At 51.9% G+C, this 20,931-nt stretch overlaps 2 protein-coding genes across 2 annotated transcripts; both read right to left on the reverse strand.

Annotated features, from left to right (window-relative positions):
- Nucleotides 1-6: 6 nt before the first annotated feature.
- On the reverse strand, nt 7-2,341 carry LOC119341482. The gene is made up of 3 exons (XM_037613355.1): nt 1,873-2,341; nt 1,244-1,380; nt 7-841 (listed from the first exon to the last, which is right to left on the reverse strand). Exons 1-3 carry the CDS (start codon nt 2,089-2,091, stop codon nt 199-201), a joined length of 999 nt encoding a protein of 332 aa, XP_037469252.1. The 5' UTR covers nt 2,092-2,341; the 3' UTR covers nt 7-198.
- Nucleotides 2,342-16,660: 14,319 nt separating this feature from the next.
- On the reverse strand, nt 16,661-18,630 carry LOC119335481 (tRNA dimethylallyltransferase 9-like). Its single transcript, XM_037607605.1, has 2 exons — nt 18,437-18,630; nt 16,661-18,219 (listed from the first exon to the last, which is right to left on the reverse strand). The coding sequence occupies exon 2, from the start codon at nt 18,203-18,205 to the stop codon at nt 16,850-16,852; it is 1,356 nt and encodes a 451-aa protein (XP_037463502.1). The 5' UTR covers nt 18,206-18,219; nt 18,437-18,630; the 3' UTR covers nt 16,661-16,849.
- Between the last annotated feature and the right edge of the window lie 2,301 nt (nt 18,631-20,931).

Raw genomic sequence — 20,931 nt, forward strand, 5'->3', positions numbered from 1 at the left:
GCTCCGTGTTCCCATCAATGTGATCGTCACTATGAGGAGCAAGGATTGAGGTAGCAGAAAATCATGCCTGTCCAACCAAATCTCCTCTTCCATTTCCCTCCCAACTCAGCTCATATGGATGGCATGACAGATGCAGCTTGCAGCAGCAGAGCTGTCACACAAATAGAGCTACCATTGCGCCGTTACATAGACAAAAACTCAGTCCAGAGCAGCTTTCACCCTGCGGCCCGGCGAGGGTTTGGGCAGGCCGTCGAGCAACGGACGGGTGAAGGACTCGTGGTTGAAGGTCCACTTGGAGCTCGACCACATGGAGACCCCGCCGCCGTTCTCCGAGTCCGCAAAGCTCGGCGCGCTCGGCGACCTCCGCACCACGGACTTGAACCCATCGAGGAACGAGCCGCCGTTGCTCTTCGCGGCGGAATCCGGGCTGCTCGAATCCAAGCTCAAACGCATGCTGGAGACCGGCCTCGGCAGGAAACTCTTGATCATCTTGATCGAGTCCGACAGGAGGTCGTCGTTGGTGTCAGCGTCCACTTTCTGCCGCCGGCGTATGGAGCCGTCTTGCTTTTCCTTGGTCGCCCCGTTGCTTCTGCCAGTGCTTTGTGTACTGTCAGGTGGAGGAGAGGCATTTGGCGATATTTCGCTGCCAATACCTTGGGAGCTTCCCTTGCTGTACAAGGACATTTCAGTGCTGCAATCCATGTCGTCTCCTCTTTCAGAACTCAGGCCGTAGTAGCTCTGCAAGCTGCTCATTGCAAGCGATGACTGCTGCTGTCTAGACTTAACTGAATCTAGCGAATCCACAATGTCCCTGTTTTGCTGATTGTTCGGAGCCCACGCTCTGCAAGCAAAATAAAATAAAATGGAGAATAAGCTTAAAACATGTGCTTTTACAACTGCAGTTATTAGTAAAAATATGTTTGGTATGGCAGAACAAAGGCTCATCTATCAACGAAAACATTCAAAGTAGGGTGAAATGTCATGATGTGCAGCAAGTCGGAATGCTACACATGCAAAAAGATAGTGCAACAAGCCAAGTACCAATTTATGTACCGCTAAAATGAGTCCTCTTTATGGCACATTAATTTGATATTAGAAAATCGGCACCAACAAGAAAACAGGTTGCAGTTTATATATAACTGACCAATAATCAACAACAACAAAACTTACGGTCTGTGTGCTACAGCAGGTAGGAAAAATAACTAAAAACACATGGAACAAATTAACATGAGGAAATGTTTACCTTTTCGATCGCAGGCTGGAGCCATTCAGCTTCACAGAGGACGGCATGGGCCTTCCTGGTAGAGGTATGAGCAATGCCTTGTGAGCATACATCTGGCTGTCGGTCACAAGACTGTTTGCCCTCTTGATGTCAGATATCTACACACAAAAAAGGTAATTTTAACACGATAACCAAACTCACTGTATCTGCACTTTAGAGAAAACCAGCCATAATAATAAAACTCCAATTAAGTAAACCACCACGGCGAATGTGAGGTCGAATCTGCAATGCAGATACAGAGATGTTTTGTCGCACGCCAAGATGAGCACAACACCCTGAACTCGGTAAGTGTTTTGCATCGCATTACATACATGATGAGGAGCGAGGTAAAGGCTCGGCACTAGGCAGCTGCAAACTATGGGAAATATGAGGAGCATAATGTTTGGATCTTGTCACAGACAAGTGCTCTCTTCTGTCGTGCCTGGCACTCCATATCCTACTGTATTTTCCTACCAGAACTGAAAATTCCTTCATAATAGTATTGTTCCTACCAAAACTGAAAACTCTGTACGCGCAGCCCAGCACCAGCCAAATCATAGCAGAGCACAGCAGATACCAGACAGTCAGGGAATGAGGGAGAGCGAAGTTACCTCGACGCCGTACTTGATGGCGATGCCGGCGAGCGTGTCCATCCGGGAGACCTGGTGCTGGAGGAAGTCGTGGCCGTCGTCCACGGGCGAGCAGCAGGACGCGGGCGGCGGCGGCGAGGACGGCGGCGTCCGCTCCGGCGAAAGCAGCAGCGCCCTGCCCAGCCCTCCTCCGCGGGGCCCCCCGTAGAACTCGTCGGACAGCGGGTGCGAGATCCCCATGCCGACCGCGCAACCAACCAATCAACCAGGAAAAGAAACCCCCCTTCCTGTCGGCGGCCCGAAATCGCGCAGGGGAGGGAGATCCCGACGGCCGCGAGGGGATGGTGCCTCCGGGGGAAATGCGGAGGGGAGGGGCAGGGGAGGCTGCGAGGGTGGGTAGCTGGGGTTGGAGGGTGGGTGGCCTTTGCTTGTCGACGGGGGAGTAGGAGGAAGAAGAGGAGCCAAGCAAAAGCAAAGCCTCCTCTGCTCTCCCCTGCTCCTTAATCAATCGTCGGCGCAAAGATTTGATTTTTATTCTAGTACTAACCTCCTGCTGCAGCTTCCGTTTCCGTTACGCGGTCCGCGGAGGAGCTGGGGGTGCACGTGGCCGTCGTGTTCCACGGTCCACTTCTCCCCTCGCCGACTGCCGCAGCTTCCTCCTCCTCACACGCTCCCACATAAATAAATAAATAAATAAATAAATAAAGAGTCGTTTTTTTCGTTGAGAAATAAACAGTAGTACAAGAAGAGAGAAAAAGAATGGCTAGGTCAACGAGAGGGAGCACCGACGCAGCCGGCAGAAACGAACAAGTGGTTGATTAAACTCTTGCACAGTTTAATTAGTGTAAGTATATATTCTGACACTGCTTCAGAAGAAGAAGATGCTTAAGGTGAACATGTCAAACCAACAGGAAACCTACTCTACCAGTCGCAACACTTTCTAAACATTAAGCAAACTGCCGGCTTGCAGAGTTGTGTACACGCAGTAATCAGTTTGGTATATAAAATGAAAACCAGAACAATATTTGACTGTTTAGATCCTCAAATACAGGAAACCACGAAAGGAGCATATGTTAATTTCTTCTTTTTCTTCTTCTTACAAAACCAAAAAAGAGCATATGCCCCATGCATATTTCTTTGGATTTCTTTAAAAAATAGAAGAATCAGAATACACCATCTGAAGACATTTATCTGCCTACCATTTGTTTTTGGTCAGATGGCCTGGGGCCAGATTGTGCCAAACTGTGCCCAACCACAAAGACAAAGGCATCACCTCTCTGACCAAGTGCATCCTACTACTACTAAACTACAAAGGCGCTAGCACCACACAGGAGAGCTAGTTGCATTGACCAAGTAGACTTATTTCATGAGTGCTTGTGCTTCCCTGGACTGGCTGGCCAGTCAAACCTGGCTTACCAGCCAGCCAGTTGTTGCACACATGGGCATCCATCTCACTCGCATCAGACCTACTACTAGTTAACACAACAACAGGAGAGAACAGCAAAAAGAAACAAACATGTACAAGTACATATGAGAAGCTCCTTAGGAATCTTCATGCCTTCATACAAAAGCTACCCTACCTTGCCTGGCAGCATCATGTTTGTTGGGGAGATGGAAATGAACCTGTCAGTCCTTAATGTTTGATTATCATCATGCAGCTCTGTTAGGCGTGAAGTGCTGCTGTACCATCTTAGGTACACAAAGGGTACGATTCTTCTTAAACTGAAGCTCTCTTTTTCCTTGCAAAAGTAAGTAAAACATTTATATCAAGAAAAAAAAAACCTAAGCAATTTCAGGGGAGTTCAGATAAGCCACCATGCAGTTTTAACCAAAAATACCTACCTCCAGTTCACAAGATTTGTGTTCTTTTACAGTTAGGTACCACTCAACTTTATCATTGCTCATGTGCAGACCTGAAAGTGATGTGCTCTTTTCTCAGTTAGGTGCAAATGCAGTCAGAGATACACCATTGTCAAACTTATGTTGTACTAACAGATCTACCGATCTTAGTTATATTCTTGTCCAGTTAACTGGTACATATATATAGTTTGGACTATGAAAACATCCAATCAAAGAGGTCGAGAGCACGTGCCATCATCAAACCTCATGACTCTTTTGACTTTTTTTGTGAGTTATATAATTTTGAATTCAGAGTTCTGACTTGGCATCATGCAGTCTGCCACACAGAAAAGCACCACTGGATTATCAATTTATCCCTCGATTCCAAACACCATGAAAAAAACATCTGCTCCCTCCGATACAAAGTTGTACTAAAGCAACGTCAATTAATTTGAATTGGAGGGAGTACATTAATTTGAATTGGAGGGAGTACATTTTTTTTATGAATCTATGATGAAAATAGAAAAAGAGAACTGAAAAAGATCCAGTGCTTTAGATGAAGATGCTTAAGGTGAAGATGTCAAACCAGCAAGAATCTACTCTACGACTCCAATACTTTTCAAACATTAAGCTACCAGAGTTGTGTACAGGCAGTAATCAGTTGGTAAAATAAAAACCAAAACAACTTGTGACTATTTTGAGTTGGTGTAAACTGTAGCCAAAGACAAAGCTGTTTAGATCCTGAAATACAGGAAATATAATAATAAAAAAGAGCATGTAATTTCGTCAAAATAAAAATAAAAAAGAGCATATACCATATGTCCCATGCATATTTCTTTTGATTTCTGAAAAATCAAAATTAAAATACACCATACGAAGACATCTGTCCACCTTCTGATTTGGTTAGATGGTTTGGGCCAGATTGTGCCAAACTGTGCCCAACTACAAAGACAAAGGCATCAGTCACATCTTTGACCAAGTGCATCTTACACCGTAAATTGCGCTCCTACTACTATATAGATGAATTAGATGCTTTTCCTGGACTGGCGAGTCAAACCTGGCTTACTTGTCTGTCGGCCAGTTCATGCATGCATGGGCATCTAACTCACTGGTATCTGATCTACTCCCTCCGTTCCTAGATATAAGTCTTTGCACAGATTCCACTAGGTGGACTACGTACGGAGGAAAATGAATGAATCTGCACTTAATATGCATCTATATACATCCGTATGTGGACTTACATTTTGGAACGGAGGGAGTAGTTATTAACAGAACAGGAGAGAACAGCAAAAAGAAACAATCATATAGAAGCACATATGAGAAGATTCATCGAATCTCCATGACTTCACAGAAAAGCTACCTTTACCTAGCATCATCATGTTTGTTTGACAGAAAGAAGAAAATCAACGAAAATTCGTTTCTGAGCCCAGGCTCAGCTACACCTGATATCTTAGCCATCCAGTGACATGTGGATCTGCGCTGTAACTTGTATTCTATCAGGTATTCCCACTGTATGCAACATAAACTTATTGTGGGCCATCATCTCATTTTATGTGGCTGCCGTTGCCACGGGCTAAAGGAACAGCTCGTCCCTCACGGCTCTGGATTTTCCTTGGGCCATCCTGGTCCGTCTGCGCTCCAGCCTGACATTCAAAATTTGAATTGCAGCACGCTACACTAGGCCCTGCACAAGCTGCCTGTGCGCCACGTGTTTCTTCCATTCCCATGAAACCTACCATACGTCGGCACTAGCCACACATTTTTTCCGGCAACAAATTTAATCAAACCATCTCGCCTGTACGCCACAAATTCACTCAACCAAGCGTGCAAAAAACACTACGATCACAGAAACGCCAACGTTTTCATAACCAGTTTATTTAGAATTTCTCACTCCATAGTGACACCATTTGTTCGATCTCTCCGAACACAACGAACAAACACACAATGTTTACAGTCTTACAACATGGAGGAACAAGCATGGACAGCACACCAGAAAAATCCCCAGATCAAGCTATAGCCCAACAAATTTAATTCTGCACGCCACCTAATGGTCATGTGCATGTGTTCCGGCAGTGCCCCTCGATCCCACAGTTTTTACACTTGCCGGGCTTTACATGGCTGCTTTGGTGCATCCCCGGGCATGTCGTTCTTTTCTGACCTTCCCATCATCTGATGCTACAGAATCTTCGTGCGTTTGCACAGCCCTTCTCCCGACTGTTTGTCAACCTGCCTGTGTGCTCAAACTCGCCACACTCACACTCAAATTCAGTCCCGTCTTCCTTGATGTTGACCTCATACACCACTCTACATCATTTTTCACGTTTGGCAGCATTGTTGTGTGTCAGATATTTCTTCCCCCTTTCAATCTCATTAACCTTCTATGAAGTCCCTTCGATGAGTACCTTGCCCAAACCGCTTGAACATAGCCTTTGTGTATATTTTGCTCGCATGATGCTCAATAGCCAGATTTGTTCACCTCACAGCACCTACATGTAAGATCAACTTCCAAAGGTCATCACAGGCAAAATAAGATGCCAAATCAAAAATATTTACCCAAAAGATTTATGTCTTCGACATACTCGGACCCATATACTTACAATCATAGTTCTTTTCTACTCATAGCTCTCCTCCCTCTCACCCATCGAACTAGAGATGAATGTACTGCCTCAGAAATATAAGCATAGCGCTCTCGCTGCATTTGGTGCTTGTCATCTTAGCGCAGAACACACCCTTGAAGTAAGGCTTTGCGCACTTAGTTCTAACTAGAAGCGGTTGCGTGCTTTGCTGCGCCGCCTAGACTGTACTTAACCTTCTTTTCCGCGGAAGTGAAAAGGTTGGTTTGACACATGCACTGATGCATTAGTAGTTAGCAAAGACACTCCGACTCAGCTGTGAGGATTTTGGGCTTCTCCAATTATTGCTTGCTAATTCTTTGACCAAACGGTCATTGGATGATAAGCACTCATCCAAAATTTGCTTGTTTGAGGTGGATTGACTTATCAAAGGACCAACATGGGCATCCAATCTATCTGCTAGATCTCCCAAGACACCTACTAAGTCTTCATCACAGAATCATCCCTGAAACGGCGAGAGATAATTTTAGAAAATTATTGTGTTGAATTATGAGTCGCATTGAGGTGAAATATTTGTCCATTGTTGTGATAACAATTCACTGCCAGTGCTTATAATAAAATAATGAGACCGGTCATCATATGGGTGTGGCATCGGTTGGCTTAGATGATCGAGGGAGAGATTTTGTTATGGCAATAGTGTAAGCTGAGTATAAGTGCGACAACACCGTCCTAACAGTATTTGGTACTGCCCCTCTTAGTGGCAATTTGATGGCAAACAACATAAAAATGGCCAGGCTTAGTCCATTTACAAGAAAAAAATTCCAAACTTTAGTCTGAAGTCCATTAATAACTGAAAGGCCAACACTGCAATCTAAGGTAGCAATTCATAATCAGAAGTTCAGCAACATAAAAATTTAGAAAGGCTTAACTTGACCAAGCATGCTGTCTAAATCAGCTTAAATTTATTCAACACCTTTCCAGGTTCTACCATATTGTTAGAACTGCAGGTCCCTATCACTACGTGATTGGACATTTGTCAACCCATACCCCCACTTTAGAGAAAATTGCTTATATATCACTGAAAAATGCCTAGTTTCATCATATCCACTGAAAAACATTATTCATTCGATACGACTCGCTTCCAAAATCTCTTCATTATTTTCCTTCACTGTTAGATGGGAGTTAATGAGCTTACACCTAGTGCGTACCATTTTGTCGTGGTTTAGAAGTGCCATTTTGCACCATCTGTGCACGGTGTGTGGATACACTTTTTAATTGCAACTTCAATAGCTCTCTTTTGATCTGCACAATTTGTCAAAAAGAACTACTCAGCATCACCAAACGCAAGAGAAGCACAAATAAATACTGCCAGGCAAAGTTAGTACAGTGCAAAACCTTGTTTGTTGCAGATATGCCCATCATCCTAAGAAATTCTGCGAACACCCACTCAAAACTTTGTACTTGCTCATCTCTCATCAGCACCCTAGCCAGTATAACACTCTGGAAATGGTGGTTCACCCGAACAAAAAGACCGAATGGCGTGTCATACAGACTCGTCTTGTCACTGCACCTGCATGACCGGCTGTTCTTCACCTCCGGCTTCCCCTGCACATCAAGGTCCACCAAATAAGTAACCAACGGAAACTCACTTCGCCAAGAATCATCGTTTGTCAAAAAACAAAATGAACATCAAAGCATTATCTCTCACCGCACAGCCGGACAGGATCTCCTGCATTATCTTCGTCCTCTTATCGTTCAATCTACTCTTACCATAGTGTATCCCAAAGCCAACCACCCACGAAGACAAATTGTAAAAGTCAGACGCCTCACCCGACAAGTCAAAACTCAGACCAAGTTCAGGTTTCACCACACTCTTACTAAGTTCTTCTGCATATTTCTAGATGGATTGTTCCAGGGCGGTGTACTCCCCAGCCTCAACCTGAATTTTGACACAATCGTGGTATAAATCGAACATTGCATGAATAATCAAATCCTACAGAAAATTATCCACTCTAATATTCGCAGTGCACGAAACATTTATCACACTACGCCAAAACACTCGATGAGTGCTGAAAATAATCTTTGCCAGACTCCTTAGCAATTTTTACTTCCTACAAAAAGATTGCCGCATTGAACTGATAAGAAATTTGTTTGCATTACCTTGGTCCAGCCAGGTGCTTCGTGATTCACCTTCCCTGTGGATTGTAGAGACCTCGTTGGCGAAGCATTCTTCCTTCGCCGGATCTCGCATCCCGATGTCCCAGGGCTGCAGTCCCCTAAACGCCGGGCACAGCCAGACCCGTAGTTCGAATCCGCCGGCTACGGCGGTTGTACCTCGCGGCGTGGCAGTAGCGCCAACGGCACCGGATCTGGATGTTCCAAATTATCTGCTGGCTCCTCTCTTAGCGGAAACCTGGGACGCAGCAAACGAGTCACCAGCGGTCGCCGCACACGCCATACACATGGGAACTCCCCTTTCCTGGTCGTGGTCGGTTTCACCGCTTGTCAGCCGCCCACACCACAATTTCCCCATTTGGTGGACCCCACACACACGTCCACTGCCGTGACGGCTCAGGCTAGCACGGAACGACCTCGAGCGTTCTGTTCCACGGCCCATGACAGAAAAAGTAACGCCCTGTCCCACGGCCCAGCCCACGCGGTGCCGCCGTCTGGAGGTCCTGGGGCCCCTTCATCTCAACGTCCACGCGGATGTGGTCGGGAAGGCCCCCGACGAAGAGCTCCGCCCGCTGGAGTGCTGTCACCCTCGGTGCGTGACACGCCAGAGCCTGGAAGCGATCGGCGAAATCCTGGACCGTGGAGGTGAAGGGTAGACGGCCTAGCTCGGACAAGCGACTGTCGCGCCGTGGCGGTCCGAAACGAAGGAGACACAGCTCGCAAAAGCGATCCCAGGGAGGCATGCCGCCCTCATCCTGCTCGAGAGCGTAGTACCAGGTCTGTGCGGCGCCCCGAAGGTGGTAGGACGCGAGCCAAGTCCGCTCGGACGCCGGTGTCCTCTGTCCCCGGAAGAACTGGTCACACTGGTTTAACCAGTTAAGCGGGTCGTCCGAACCGTCGTAGGTGGCGAAGTCGATCTTCGCGAACCGAGGCGGCTGCTGGTATGGCGCGCCATGGCCCACTGCCTCGGCGGTGCGGAGAGCTGAGGACGGTGCTCGGTCCATGGTGGAGAGGTCGGGATAGTTCCCCGTGGCGCCCGACGCCTCGGGCTGCAACTGGGAGCCCGACGGTGGCCGGGCCTCCGGGTAGGCTGGTGTAGAGGACGTCCCGTAGAGCCAGCCCGGCAGCGGAGACGGTGACGATGGGAAGTGGACCTCTTGGATCGGGAGGCCGCTCGGCGAGGAACGGCCCAAGCTAGAGCTGGGCGGTGGTGGTGGTGGTGGTGGCCCCTGCGCGGTGGCCGCCGGGAGGGACGGCGCGGCTGGGGCCGGCGCGGACGGCGCGGTCCAGGTCGGCCACTGTGGCCCCAAGGCGGCGGCGGGCGGCGCGGGTGGCGCCGCAGGCGGCGGTGGCGGCCACTGTGGCTATGGCGGCGTCGCTGCCACCGGTGAGAGAAACGCCGGGTAGCCCCCGGTGATGGCCGCGGGTACGGAGTACCACGGCAGGGGCTGCTGGCCCGCGGCCGCGGCCGGATGGAGCGGCGGGGGCGGCCCGTACGGGCTGGCCAAGAAGATACGGATGCCCTGGACGGCGGCGACTAAGTCGTTGAGGACGCCGGCCATGGCCTCCGGTGTGAACTGTTGCGGCGCTGGTGGAGGCGACGGCGGAGGTTGCTGGGTTTGCGGCTGGCCCTGGCCCTGGTCCGGCGTGGTGCCGGGGGCGGGGGAGATCGACGCCGAGAGGGAGGCGGTGGCGCCCGACGACGCAGCGGCGGCGTTGATGGAGTCGGTGGCAGCGGCGGTGGGGGAGGCGTTGGGCAGCGGCAGCTGTGGTGGCGGCGGGTTTGGAGGCGAGGACGACATGGTCGTAACCTGGGTAGCTGATACCAAGGTGTTAGGAGCTAGGGTTTTGCCCCTCCGAGGGCGTAGGTTATAGGGGAAGGAGGGAGGTGGGCGAGGGCTGGAGCGCGGCGGCCGGCGGCGAGGCGCCGTCCTTGCAGATCGGCGACGGCGGCGCAAGCAGGAGGCGGCTAGGGTTTAGGGTTCCGGCTCCTCTGGGAGCCGGGCAATAGATTATTCTTATTGCTTGCCTCTCAAAATAGTTTTACAACTAGTATATATAACCATAATCTGAAAATAAACCTAAGATAACTTGGGCCTTAAGCCTGCCCAGTGGGCCCACGGCGGCCATAGACCTGGCCGGTCATAACATCTCTCCCCGCCTGCGCAAACAGCTCGTCCTCGAGCTGAAAGTCGGGGTAGTGCTGGCGGAACTCCTCGCGCTGCTCCCATGTAGCGTCCTCCTCCGGTAGTCCAGCCCACCGAATCAACACGTACCAAGAGCCTCGGCGCAGCTGGGCCTTGAGTGCCTTCTCCGGTGCAGGAAGTAGACGTCCGTCCGAGGCCGGCGGTAAGGGTGGCGGTGCCGCGGGTGGATCACCGCGGAATGGCTTGAGCAACCCGACGTGGAAGACATCATGAATGCGTGCGCCGGCCGGAAGCTGAAGACGATACGCCACTTTCCCAATGCGCTCCAGAATAGCAAAGGGACCGGCATACCGAGGACCGAGCTTCTTCCATGCACTGGGTTCCAATGACTGCATAGAGCGGTGAAGTAGACGCAGCCAGACCCAATCTCCCACCGCGAACTCCGCCTCGCGATGGTGGCCATCATAGTATCGTTTGGCCAACTGCTGGGCCTGGAGAAGTCGTTGCTAGACCTCTGCAATCATCTCATCACGGCTCCTCAGAATAGTCCCGGCCGCCTCGGTCCGTGCCGAGGCCGCATCCACCGGCAGGATCGGCGGGGGTGGCCGACCATAAACCACCTCAAAGGGCGTAGCACGAAGGGCAGAGTGAAAAGAAGTGTTGTAGCAGTACTCCGCCCACGAGAGCCAGTCCACCCATGCACGAGGGCGATCACCTGTAACACAACGCAAATACATGGCAATCACCTTGTTAACAATCTCTGACTGGCCGTCCGTCTGAGGGTGGAAGGCAGTGCTCAGGCGGAGCTTGACGCCCGCCAGCCGGAAAAGGTCGCGCCACACATGGCCTGTGAAGACAGGATCCCGATCACTGACGATCGAAGAAGGAAACCCGTGGAGGCGGACAATGCCATCGAAGAAGGCCTGGGCCACAGATGCCGCTGAATATGGGTGGCCCAGGGCGATGAAGTGAGCATACTTGGAGAAGCGGTCGACCACTGTGAGAATGACGGATTTGCCGCCCACCTTGGGAAGGCCCTCGATGAAATCCATGGAGATGTCCGCCCAAACCTGAGAAGGAACCTCCAAGGGCTGAAGCAAGCCAGCTGGGCGCAATGTCTCCGTTTTGTTGCGCTGGCACGTCACACACGACCGTACCCAATCACGGACCAGGGCACGATCACCCGGAACGTAGAAGTCAGCACGGAGTCGATGGAGCGTCTTCTGCACGCCCTCATGACCCGCCGAGTGGGCGAGATGCAGCACCTGCTGATGCAGATCGTCGTGCGCTGGGACGAAGACGCGGCGCCCGTGGAGAAGTAGGCCATCGGCGAGGCGCCACGGCTCGTCCAGCTCACCCGCCGCCAGCTGCTGCTGCAAGAGGAGGGCGTCGGCCGCAGTCGCGATCGCGCGGCGGATGTCGGCGTATAGGGCGAACGAGGGCCCGGTGATGAGGCAGAAGGCCGCCCCCTCCGCTTCGCCATCGTCCACATCGGCGTCACGCCGGGACAGGGCGTCGGCAACGGTGTTAAGGCGTCCTGGCCGATACTCGACAGTGAAATCAAAGCCAAAGAGCTCACTGATCCACTGGTGCTGAGGAACCGTCGAGAGCCTCTGATCCAGCATGAACTTGAGGCTGTAGTGATCCGTGCAGATCCGGAAAGAACGACCCCAAAGATAGGGCTGCCAGTGGCGTACTGCCTGCACCAACCCAATCAGCTCACGCTCATACGCCGCCAACTTAAGATGTCGTGCAGCAAAGGGGCGGCTGAAGAAAGCGAGGGGTCCATCGCCCTGATGCAGGACCGCACCAAACCCCGCACCGGAGGCGTCGCAGTCGATGGTGAAGGGAAGGTCAAAATCCGGCATCTGTAATACGGGTCCCGTCGTAAGGGCCCCCTTGAGGGCCTCGAATGCTGAAGTGGCCTCCTCATCCCAAGAGAAGGCGTCGCGCCGGAGGAGGCGCGTGAGCGGGGCCGCGATGAGGCCAAATTCCCGGATGAACTTCCGGTAGTATCCCGCAAGGCCAAGAAATCCGCAGAGAGCCCGCGGAGACTGCGGGATCGGCCAGGCGGCAACTGCCGCCACCTTGTCGGCATCCATGGCCACACCCTCGGCCGAGATGACGTGGCCGAGGTAAGCGACTGAAGGTGTCCCGAACGAGCACTTCGAGCGCTTAAGATGAAGATGATGCGCCCGAAGCTCGTTGAAGACGATGGCCACATGTTGGAGGTGCTCCGCCCAAGAGGCGTTGTAGATAAGAATGTCATCAAAGAAAACGAGCACAAACCGACGTAAGTAGGGTCGGAGAACATCATTCATCAAGGCCTGGAATGTCGCCGGGGCGTTGGAGAGGCCAAAGGGCATCACCAAAAACTCGAAGTGGCTGTGATGAGTCCGAAACGCCGTCTTGGCGATGTCGTCGGGATGCATGCGCACCTGATGATACCCCGACCGGAGGTCCAGCTTGGTGAAGAAGCGCGCCCCATGTAGCTCATCCAGAAGCTCATCGACCACCGGGATAGGAAATTTATCCTTAAGTGTGAGAGCGTTAAGGGCGCGGTAGTCGATGCAGAAGCGCCATGTACCGTCCGACTTGCGAACGAGGAGGACCGGTGCCGTGAAGGGTGAGGTCAATATCCGGATAATGCCCGCGGCAAGCATGAGTGCGCACTGTCGCTCCAACTCGTCCTTCTGCAACTGAGGGTACCGGTAGGGCCGTACTGCCACAGGAGCCGACCCCCGCAGGAGATGAATACGGTGGTCGTAGACCCGGGCCGGCGGAAGGCCCCGGGGTTCCTCAAAAAGATCACCGTGCTGCTGTAGGAGGTGATCCAGCAGCGGATGCTCGGCCTCCGCAGTGGCCGCGGCGAGCTGGAGCGGAGGTGACGCCGGGGTGCCGCCAACGCCATCCCACCGGATGTGGCGGCCCATGCGCCAGAAGGTCATCGTCAGGGCGTCGAAGTCCCACAGGATGGGACCGAGAGTCCGCAAAAAGTCGACGCCGAGGATGAAGTCGAAGCAGCCCAAATCGATGCCGGCACAAGTGATGACGAAGTGCTCGTCGCCGATAGTGATGGGAACGTCTCGAGCGAGTCCATGGCAGCGGAGGCGGTCACCATTAGCAACGGTGATGCTCAGCTGCTCCCCGCCCGTGGGATGTAGTGCAAGTCGCCGCATAGTAGACTCCGGAAGGAAGTTATGAGTGGAACCTGTGTCCAACAAGGCCACCAGAGTCTCGCCGTGGATCGTGACCGGGATAAGCATAGTCCGCTCATTGCGGATGCCGGCCAATGCGTGAAGGGAGACGACAAGGGCCGTAGCCGGCGCAGGTGCGGGTGCCGGCGCGACCTCGGCGGCTGGATCACCGAGTCCCTCCTCAGTGCCAACGTCCTCCATCTCGTCGATGGTCTCCAAGTAGAAGAGGCGCGGACAGACATGGCCCGGGGCATAGGGTGCATCACAATTAAAACACAGCCCCAGGCGGCGGCGCTCGAGCTGCTCGGCCTGCGATAGGCGCCGGAAGGGTCGCGTCGCGGTCGGAGTGGTTGCCGGTGCGACGGATGAAGAAGCGGGCGTGGCCGACGGTGGTCGTGGAGGCACTCGGCCCCCCCGAGGTGCTGCTGGACGTGTCAAGGCCTGGGCGCGCTGCTCAAACGCCCTAGCGTAGTACATGGCCGTCTGGAGGTCCTGGGGCCCCTTCATCTCAACGTCCACGCGGATGTGGTCGGGAAGGCCCCCGACGAAGAGCTCCGCCCGCTGGAGTGCTGTCACCCTCGGTGCGTGACACGCCAGAGCCTGGAAGCGATCGGCGAAATCCTGGACCGTGGAGGTGAAGGGTAGACGGCCTAGCTCGGACAAGCGACTGTCGCGCCGTGGCGGTCCGAAACGAAGGAGACACAGCTCGCAAAAGCGATCCCAGGGAGGCATGCCGCCCTCATCCTGCTCGAGAGCGTAGTACCAGGTCTGTGCGGCGCCCCGAAGGTGGTAGGACGCGAGCCAAGTCCGCTCGGACGCCGGTGTCCTCTGTCCCCGGAAGAACTGGTCACACTGGTTTAACCAGTTAAGCGGGTCGTCCGAACCGTCGTAGGTGGCGAAGTCGATCTTCGCGAACCGAGGCGGCTGCTGGTATGGCGCGCCATGGCCCACTGCCTCGGCGGTGCGGAGAGCTGAGGACGGTGCTCGGTCCATGGTGGAGAGGTCGGGATAGTTCCCCGTGGCGCCCGACGCCTCGGGCTGCAACTGGGAGCCCGACGGTGGCCGGGCCTCCGGGTAGGCTGGTGTAGAGGACGTCCCGTAGAGCCAGCCCGGCAGCGGAGACGGTGACGATGGGAAGTGGACCTCTTGGATCGGGAGGCCGCTCGGCGAGGAACGGCCCAAGCTAGAGCTGGGCGGTGGTGGTGGTGGTGGTGGCCCCTGCGCGGTGGCCGCCGGGAGGGACGGCGCGGCTGGGGCCGGCGCGGACGGCGCGGTCCAGGTCGGCCACTGTGGCCCCAAGGCGGCGGCGGGCGGCGCGGGTGGCGCCGCAGGCGGCGGTGGCGGCCACTGTGGCTATGGCGGCGTCGCTGCCGCCGGTGAGAGAAACGCCGGGTAGCCCCCGGTGATGGCCGCGGGTACGGAGTACCACGGCAGGGGCTGCTGGCCCGCGGCCGCGGCCGGATGGAGCGGCGGGGGCGGCCCGTACGGGCTGGCCAAGAAGATACGGATGCCCTGGACGGCGGCGACTAAGTCGTTGAGGACGCCGGCCATGGCCTCCGGTGTGAACTGTTGCGGCGCTGGTGGAGGCGACGGCGGAGGTTGCTGGGTTTGCGGCTGGCCCTGGCCCTGGTCCGGCGTGGTGCCGGGGGCGGGGGAGATCGACGCCGAGAGGGAGGCGGTGGCGCCCGACGACGCAGCGGCGGCGTTGATGGAGTCGGTGGCAGCGGCGGTGGGGGAGGCGTTGGGCAGCGGCAGCTGTGGTGGCGGCGGGTTTGGAGGCGAGGACGACATGGTCGTAACCTGGGTAGCTGATACCAAGGTGTTAGGAGCTAGGGTTTTGCCCCTCCGAGGGCGTAGGTTATAGGGGAAGGAGGGAGGTGGGCGAGGGCTGGAGCGCGGCGGCCGGCGGCGAGGCGCCGTCCTTGCAGATCGGCGGCGGCGGCGCAAGCAGGAGGCGGCTAGGGTTTAGGGTTCCGGCTCCTCTGGGAGCCGGGCAATAGATTATTCTTATTGCTTGCCTCTCAAAATAGTTTTACAACTAGTATATATAACCATAATATGAAAATAAACCTAAGATAACTTGGGCCTTAAGCCTGCCCAGTGGGCCCACGGCGGCCATAGACCTGGCCGGTCATAACAAGAGAGTAGAACTAGACCTCGCTTGCTGTTTTCCGAAGAATCTGCATCATTTTCAAAGGCAGAGGTTAATGCTTTCCATCAAGGTGGGCACACCACCGACTAGCACATTGCTTTGGGGTGTTTAGGTTAAGATTAGAGGCACCTTTCCATTATTCTCCTTCCTTTCTGGCTTACATCACGGAAACAAAGTATGTATGCTTACATTACATTTTCAATGATGCTTATGTTCTCATTTGGGGGAACCTGAACACAATTTCAAGGGAATTCAGACAAGTCACCATGCAGTTTTAGCCCAAAATAAACACCCACATTCAACACGATTTGTGTTGGTTTACACTTTAACTTTAGTGCCCAACCACTTTTATCTTTACTTCTGCACATAACTAAAAACGGTGTGCTTTTTGTTCAGTTAGGTGCAAATGCAGTCACAGATACGCCATTGTCAAACTTATACTGTACTAACAGATCTACCAAACCACTGCATCATTGGATTCTTGCCTAATCGTCGGTCTGCAAGAACCAGTTATGTATGTAGTTTGTGATTATGAAATATCTGCTCAAAAGAGGGAGATCACATGCCATCCTTAAACCTTATATGTCTCTTTGACTTGTTTTACTGACTTATATTTTTCGGAATTCGGAGTTGTTCTGACTTGGCATCATGCAGTCTGCAACAGAGAACGGCTTCCAACTTCCATTTAAACAACACACAGAAAGACTCCAAAGAAGCACCCCTGGATCATCAATTTATCATTCCATTCCAAACACTCCAAAAAACATCTTTTTTTTTTATGAATCTATGATGAAAACAGAAAAATATATAAACTCAAAATTCCTGTTGTAATCTCTCAAAAATTGAAAATCCTATTGCCGGATAATTCTTCTGGTGGAAACAAAACTAAGTATAAGAAGAGAGTAGAACTGGACCTCACTTCCCTTGCGTCCTTCTGATCCAATCCAAAACGTGACAACACTCTTCATGCCCAAGGAACACCTTGTTCTCTGAGCGATAGGTTTTGAGATCCTTGCTCGTGTGCACACAACTTTCCCTTTTCATTTCAAGTGATTCAGGCAGCACCATTGCATCAGAGCCATTGTAAGCGTCACAGATAAACTGAACGATTTCTTCAAAAGGCTGTGACGCGTCAACCCACTGGTAAATCTTTTCGTTGCGGAACCAGGTCATTTGCCTCCTTGAGAAGTTCCTAGACGTCTGCTGAAACTTGGTCAGGAACTCCAAGAACTCCTCTGGGGAGCTACTGCCTCCGTTCTGTCTGCAATGCAACAGGTACTCCATGGTTTGCCTGTAACCAATAGCACGGCTTGCGGAGTTCATATTCGGCTGCAACCCGATATCAAGAAGCCATGAGGCTTCTGAAAGAAGGCCTCCTGTGTCAGCCAGCATTTCCTCACACCTCAAATCAATTGATCTGTAGAGTTCAACCCGTGGGCATGCGAGGAAAAAACATAGGAAATCATACTCCAGTTCTTTCGCTTCACAGGTTGCATCATCGATTGGGGAATCAGTTAGCTTGGTGTCTTGCTGCTTCTGGAATGAGCTGTATGGTAAGGTGAAGGCAGATGCAGGGGAACCAGATGACCTGATGATCTCGAGCCTTCTGCTCAACCTGGCCCAGTTATTCGTATCCAAGTCCCGAGCTTCGGGATCCCCGGCCTTGAGCAGGAGCTCGACCGCTTCGTCCCACCGACCGCTCTCACGAAAGCCAGCGAGCTCAGACCACACGCTTGATATGATGTCGCTGGATGATTGTGGAACATTCGGCTTGCCGTATATAAACCACCGTAAGTACAGCCCAGTCCCCCCTGCGACAACTGGCACAGAGCCCCTGTCAAGAACATCTTGTGTCGCTGTTCGCGCGTCGTGGAAGAACATCCCAGCGGAGTAATCGTCGCACGCGTGCATGATGTCGATGAGGTGGTGCGGCACCATGCTCGTCTCCGAAGCGGTCGGCTTGGCTGAGCCGATGTCGAGGCTGCGGTACACCTGCACCGAGTCTGCGCTGATGATCTCTCCCCCGAGCCTCCTGGCCACCTCCAGCGCGAGCCTGCTCTTTCCGGCACCGGTGGGGCCTGATATCACGATGACCTTCCTCTTATTCCTCGTGCCGGGCGGCGGCAGAGTGGTGGCTGCGACATGCAGCTTCTTTGCAGAGCAAAGAGACGATGCGAAGCGCTGCCGCCGCGAGCACAGGGCCGGCCAGCTCCTCCAGATGCCGCGCCGCGCAGACCCGAACCCGAACCCCGGCCTCATTTCACAGCACATGATAGAGTGAGCACCTGCGCAAAGTGGACCTCAGATTGAGTTTGCAGAAGCAAGATGAAACGCAGGTGCACGGCATGGTTAAGCAGAACTGAAATGAACTTGGTTTCCTAGGCAGCATTCTGCCGAGCACCTAATGTGCATACTTAACCAACCCATCGAAATCAAAAAATGGCCGCTGCTAGCATCAAGAGAGCAACAGGTAAACGAGGTCATCAGGACTTTGTTCCTTACCGAGAAGAGAGCCGGTGAATCTGCTCCACTCCAGCCAGTGAAGCAACGGGCTTGCGGGGAGGGAACCAGGGCAGGCGCGAGCTCCGCGGGAAGTCAGAGGAGAGGAGGAGGAAGAAGAGCGGCCGACGGGAGGAAGGGCGTTGTTGGAGGGGAGAGCGGGAGGGCCGGGAGCTGGTCTCGCCGGCCTGCTACTACGCCAGCGGCGGCGGCCGAGACGACGACGGCGACGGCCATGGCCAGGAGAAACCAACCAAACCCAAGGGAGGATAGGGCGATGGCGTTTCGTCTGGGCCCACGAGGTAAGTGGACGGGGCTTGGTCCTTCAGATGGGCTGCCAGTTGGGTTCTTATTGGACCTGGGCTGAAACCGGAGGATGGATGCGCTGCGATATGTTCCTTGGGCGGTGATCGTCTTCCGAGAGCAACTAGGTGATGAGCGCTCCTTCGGAAGCCTCGCAACGATCAGCATTACTTGGCGCGCTCTCAACCGTCCGTCACGTATGCATTTTGGACGCTTTTTTGGAAATTTTTTTATTTATGCGCTCGTGTTTTCGGCTTTTAAACAGTTTTTTTCTTTTTTTTTGACTTTTTGATTTTTCACCTGTCTTCCTAAGCTTTTGGAAAAAAAGAAAATTTTAAAAAAATTGCGCGGAAAAACACGTTTATTTTGCTTCTGCGAGGGGCACGGTTTTGCTTCTGTGAGAGGCACGATTTTGCTTTCGCGAGAGGCACAGCCATGCCACTCGGAAACGAAAAAACACATTTTTTCCCCTTTCGCCAAAGGCATAATTTTGCTTCCGCGAGAGTCACGGTTGTGCTTTCGTGAGAGGGGCCGGAAAGGAAAAAAACACGTTTTCTATTTTTTTTCGTGATAGGCACGTTTTTGCTTCCGCGAGAGGCACGGTTGTGCTTTCACGAGAGGCACGGTTGTGCTTCCCGAGAGGCATGGTCGTTCCTCTCATAAAGGAAAAAATGACCTATTTTCCATTTTTTTCGTGAGAGGCACGGTTTTGCTCACGGCCGTTCCTCTCGGAAAGGAATAAAACACGTTTTCTGTTTTTTTTTTCTTCCACGAGAGGCACGATCGTGCCTCTCGGAAACGAAAAAAAATGTGTTTTCTGTGTTTTTTCTTCCCGCGAGAGGCACGGTTTTGCTTCTGTGAGAGGCACGATTTTGCTTCCACGAAAGGCACGGTTGTGCTTTCGCGAAAGGCACGGCCGTGCCTCTTTTAGAAAGGGAAAAAACCGTGCTCCTTGTTTGATTTTTTCGTGAAAAAAGGTTCGTCAAAACTTATAAACATGGGATCTAGTTTTGAACATCTCAACGAGAAGAATCCAACAGTGAAAAAAGTTCAAGATTTGGATGCACGGTTTAAGAGATAAAACTTTTTGAATAAACGGATCTATAAAAAGGGAAAACTCACAGGTTGCGACAAATGACGCACATGCAGCATGCCTCTTATCACAACCCGGTAAGATGGGCATGATCTTTGCAAGAAATACTCCTCAATTCATGATTTCGCCGTCTCTTCTTCTTTTAGAGCGACGGCGCTGGCGATGCCATCGTTGGCGCCTCCGTCGCGCCTCGACCCGCATGGCTACTACTACCTTGGCTCGTCCCCCTGGCTGCTTCCTTCGGGCCCTCCTCCCTCTACCTTTGACTTGAGAGCGGCAACACACAATGAGGAAGGGGTAATAAAACTATACCACCGTTCCGTCAACTACAAGTATTTTAGGGTGTGTTTGGTAGCATTCTCAATACTACATGCTGAGTGTAGATATGCTGAATACATGCATTTACTATTGTTTTGTAGCAGTGTATATGCTAAAGCATACTAAGCTGAGACTCTGTTTGGCAGCTTGCATCTGTTTAGACACGTCGGCCGGTAGCGTAGCAACCGATATTTTCAAATAAGTGAATAAAAAAATTCAACAATTTTTTGAAACATGGAAAAAATACTCTCTCCATTCCCTTATACAAGGCCACAAACTCAAATTACAGGTATCTAAGTAAAATTTAATGATTACTTTATAAGCCAACTTTTCTTCTTGTTATCTGGGATCATTAATACGCCCGTATGCATGCAAGGAAGGAATGGAAGGAAGTAGCACAGTGTCATTATGACTACATACATGCAAGTATTAAACAAGTTGCTAGTACGAGAAAACATCATTACATTTTGCCTCGGTTACAGTTAATGGCCTTGTATAGATGCAAAATATATTTTTCATAGTGGCCTTGTATAAGGGAATGGAGGGGGTAACATTTTTTAAAAATCAAACATTTTTTGAAATTTTGGTGTTTTTTGAAAAATTAAACAAATTTTGAAAGTTTGATCCTTTTAAATCTGAATTTTAAAAATTATTTGTTGAAAATTCGAGCATTTTCTGAAAACTGAAATAAAATTAGAAATTGTGGACATTTGTTTTGGAAATTTTAACGTTTTTTGAAAATCTGTATTTTTTTTGAAAATCTTAAAATATTTTGATAATTTGG

Source organism: Triticum dicoccoides, chromosome 7B (genome assembly GCF_002162155.2).
Source record: "Triticum dicoccoides isolate Atlit2015 ecotype Zavitan chromosome 7B, WEW_v2.0, whole genome shotgun sequence".
Classification (NCBI taxonomy): domain Eukaryota; kingdom Viridiplantae; phylum Streptophyta; class Magnoliopsida; order Poales; family Poaceae; genus Triticum; species Triticum dicoccoides.